Source organism: Papilio xuthus, unplaced genomic scaffold (assembly GCF_000836235.2).
Source record: "Papilio xuthus unplaced genomic scaffold, Pxut_1.1 DF827680.1, whole genome shotgun sequence".
Classification (NCBI taxonomy): Eukaryota; Metazoa; Arthropoda; class Insecta; order Lepidoptera; family Papilionidae; genus Papilio; species Papilio xuthus.
In genome coordinates this window covers 5389279-5393285 of record NW_013530969.1, presented here as the reverse complement: position 1 = coordinate 5393285, position 4007 = coordinate 5389279, and the positions used below count along the sequence as shown (strand labels likewise).

General features: G+C 32.3%; 1 protein-coding gene across 1 annotated transcript; it reads left to right on the top strand.

Moving 5' to 3' along the window:
- The first annotated feature begins 497 nt into the window (after window positions 1-497).
- Window positions 498-3582, top strand: LOC106117098 (uncharacterized). The gene is made up of 4 exons (XM_013311168.1): window positions 498-651; window positions 2316-2433; window positions 2553-2713; window positions 3237-3582. Exons 1-4 carry the CDS (start codon window positions 567-569, stop codon window positions 3512-3514), a joined length of 642 nt encoding a protein of 213 aa, XP_013166622.1. The 5' UTR covers window positions 498-566; the 3' UTR covers window positions 3515-3582.
- Window positions 3583-4007: the final 425 nt, after the last annotated feature.

The window sequence follows — 4007 nt, the reverse complement described above, 5'->3', positions numbered from 1 at the left end:
TTTATGATAATGATTGTTAAAACCTCCTTATGGTGACTTACAGATAATCTACAACACGTTCTGTTAACTAGGGAAGATGATTTGCAGAGGGATTTGAAAATGTACATAAAAAGTTTTCTTCGTTACAACGGCGAGTTATTGCAATATTTCGAACTAATGGTTAAACAGAATAAAGACCAAAAGAACGTTTTAAATAGGAGAGGTATGTTTTGTACTGTTTTATTAAATTTGTCATAATGGCCAGATGTAATCGGCTAGCAGTTGGAAGGAAGAGCACGTGACGACGCGACGACGGAAAATTATTAGACGAGGAATGAAGACGATTGGAAAAGGGTTAAAAATATACTTTCACATGCGTAAAAACTATATAAATATTCATTTTTAGGGACCTAGTTTAAAGAATTTGAAAGATCGTAATTAGAAGTAAAAAAAATTTAACGATTAAAAAAGCTTAAAGTTAATCGAATAACGCTTTTGTTCCAGTAACAACATTATTTGTAAATCGAACACTTGGTATCAAAGGTATCGTTGATTTTAAAAACAGAAAAAAATCACCGATCTTTTTGATGAGAAGTTCATACCCGAAATGGGATAATTATGAATCTAAAGTGAGTCAATTAAGTAGATGGAAACCGGATCCAAGAGAAGCTGGTAAGTTTTCTTTTGTTTAATATACGACTGTAAATAAATCGATAATGTCACTTTATAATCTTCCTCCAATAGGGTTTCGATTTTCAAATTGTTCTATTATATTATTCGTTTTATCAGTCGACTTCTTAATAATGTCACACTTCATGAAACTCATTCCCTTCTTTTTTTTTCTGTGTAAATATTATTTATTTCAACAAGGTTACACAGAAGTTTCCTGCCAAACCACTTACTAACTCTTTTAAGACTATTCCTACATAAACTTAATATAAGTTATCGATAAGTAGTCGATGTCAAAAATATGCTATATAAGCTCTTGGTATATCAATATCAATATTCAATGCCACCTGGATGGCTGGCATTCCACAACGGTGCGATTCTCGCGCAACTTCTTGCCTCGCACAGCCGCGTTGTGGAACGGTCTGTCCTCGGCGGTATTTCCAAACCAATACGACTTAGGGTCCTTCAAGAAGCGAGCCTATCACCACCTCAAAGGCCGGCAACGCATCTGCGGTTCCTCTGGTATTGCTGATGTCCATGGGCGTCGTTGAACACTTCGGTGTTCCCGATGCTCGTTTGCCCCCTTCTGTTATAAAAAAAAATATATATTTAAGAGTAGTAATATTCAATTGACAATAGATAAAAATTATTTAGATTTCGGGAGTTAAATTCCTCGGGCGAAAAATTACAACATTAAAAGATATGGGTCTTTCTATAATTTTCATCACAATCCTTATGTGGATTGTCGAATAGTTTATATTATAAGGTAACAAAGCATTGTTCATTATTATAACTATAGTGACGTGCTGTACAATTATTTTAATATTGAATTGAATATTTAAGATTCTGTTCTCTTTAAGAAAAAAACACCATGTTCAATAGCATTGTTTCAGCAATGAACAAAAACTAGGAATTTTTTAACGGTCTGTGTTTAATAAGAATTTATATATCGCGTTCTTTCTATTAAACAATATGTAGATATTCATTATATTGCTATTACTGCTACTTAGAATATATATTCTGTGGAAGGTTAAAATAGAAAAAAAATCGATGGTTCCTTTATTCATGAAATTAACATGTTTAAATAAAATGCGCAGATGTCATATAAATGTAAAAATCTGGATGACCGAGATTTGCTCGGTATTTTTTTTAAATTATGCTTTTTGGAAATTATATAATATTTTAGTACGAATTACTAATAAAATGATGAAATATGAATAATATTTTTCTATCTTACCAATAGAAAAAGTTAAGTTTATGTTTAAGTTGATTATCGATAAAACACGAATAAAATGACATTTTCTAAAAATGTTTCCTAGCTAGATCGACTTATCGCCCCCGAAACCCCCTATATACTAAATTTTATGAAAATCGTTGGAGCCGATTCAGAGAATCCCAATTACATAAATGAGCAATCTTGTATTTATATATATATATAAATACAAGATTTCTACAAAAAATAGATGACGTTGATTTTTAACTACCAAAAAGTACTATATTATACTTTTAGCTAACAAGTGTTCAAAAATCTTTCAGACTCTGATTGATGTCTTTTCAAAATTGCTTTTGCGTGACCTTCAACTGTGTCTTACAGAATTTTTGTGTTTTAGCACGCACTCTTGCTATTCTATATGTTTTTGGGGGTAATGTTTTTTCATTGTTTACAGATATATGCATTGCTTCATTGGCGAAAAATAGGCTAAACAAACGCGTATGTAGATTTCTTCCAATGTGTTACAACATGTTGGTTAACGGAACAAACTTTGGATATTCTCTTACTCACAGGTGAGTGGAAATACGTAATTTATATTTAAATTACACGATATATTTTATAAACTCGTTACATAGTTAGCAGACTAAAAAAAATAAAGATTTGTTGGTTATAGATGATTGATATCTTCCAGGTTGCTTTGGCTGATTCAAGCTCATCGCGGACGAGGGTGCAGAATATTTTCTACAAGAGAAGACAAGGAACTGATCGACATGTTTTGCACCAAGATATTTCGTGAAGCGAATTACATAGCAGCGAATAACTTCAAAATACTAGATTTGCTGTTAGAGCAAAGTAAGTTTCACCTTAATTTTCTGTATCTAGCCATCTTCTAGATATTGAATTGCGCTTTTTCAACAATTCGTGCCGTTATGTTTGGTATTGACGTAGTGATTATGTTTTTTTTAAGTTACGTAACAAAGGATACATAGCGTCTGTCAGTATGGTCATTATTTTATACCACGTAAAGACAACGTCTGACTTTAATTTGTACGATTTATCATATTATCATTTGAAGTAACAATATTTCTAAAAATTTCGATTAAACGTAGTGCTTAGTAGTTCAAAAGTATCGGAACAAGCTGCCTATTTGACTTAAACTGCCTGATTATGACAAGGTGGTCATTCATTCAGTAAGTTACTATTCATTCATTTTGTGGCTCTGTAAAATTTGCACATTGAATTTAACGCACATATATTATATTTTATGCACATTGCACACCTTACCGAGCTATTCTGAATTTGAAATATTTAAGTCATTGAAAATTATGCTATAAAATATTACTTGAATTAATAAATCAAATGCTCATTGTTCCAGTGACATTGTGTTCGCTATCTGGTTACCCCGACACTCTACGTCGTACCTGGATAGCAAAAGCGCTCAAACATCAGACATCATTGGGTTGTTTCACACTCAAATTACCTGCACAGACTTCAAGTAAATATTCTTACAAAGGTAGCGATAAGTGGGCAATTTCCGCGCCCACAGTAAACATGGTGGGCGGAGCTTGCGATCGACATCTGACTGCGGTCGCCTCAGGAGCAATATCTGGTGCAGTGAGATACATTTTGGAGCAGAAATATTCCAATAAATAAATACACAAATCTAGAGAATTACAATGAACATTTTTCCGAAACGGACTTGTTATTTTGTTATGAAAAGAAAGCGCGACTGATGTGATTGAAAATCATGTTGTTATTTGTTTTTTTTTGTTAATATTATGATGTAGTATGTTGTTATGAGTTTTTTTTTTAAATATACGATTATTGTGAATGCACATTAAGAGTTTCATTTAATTTAAATGATGCATTAATTGTATTTAATAATAATAAAAATTAAAATATAATGCATTGCATTGTTTTTCTTTTAATTAAATTTGTAACTTTGATGCCTGAATGACCAAGAAAAAGAAATAAGTAACTAAGTAACCTTTCTTTCTACAAAGCTGCTTAACTGTATTGGCTCACACTAACCCTGAGTTAAAACATTTTGTTACCTCTGTTTTGTCAAAGATAACGACAGGGATGACGATATGTTTTATGCAGAGATTTTGGTGTCAGAAACCCACGGTAAGACTGCATGCGCGGG

Bases quoted from the DNA above. Each gene is read 5' to 3' on its own strand.
- LOC106117098 (XM_013311168.1), top strand. From the start codon at position 567: ATGAGAAGTTCATACCCGAAATGGGATAATTATGAATCTAAAGTGAGT. The intron at 652-2,315 runs GTAAGTTTTCTT...CATTGTTTACAG, and splicing joins ACCGGATCCAAGAGAAGCTG to ATATATGCATTGCTTCATTG. The intron at 2,714-3,236 runs GTAAGTTTCACC...TCATTGTTCCAG, and splicing joins AGATTTGCTGTTAGAGCAAA to TGACATTGTGTTCGCTATCT.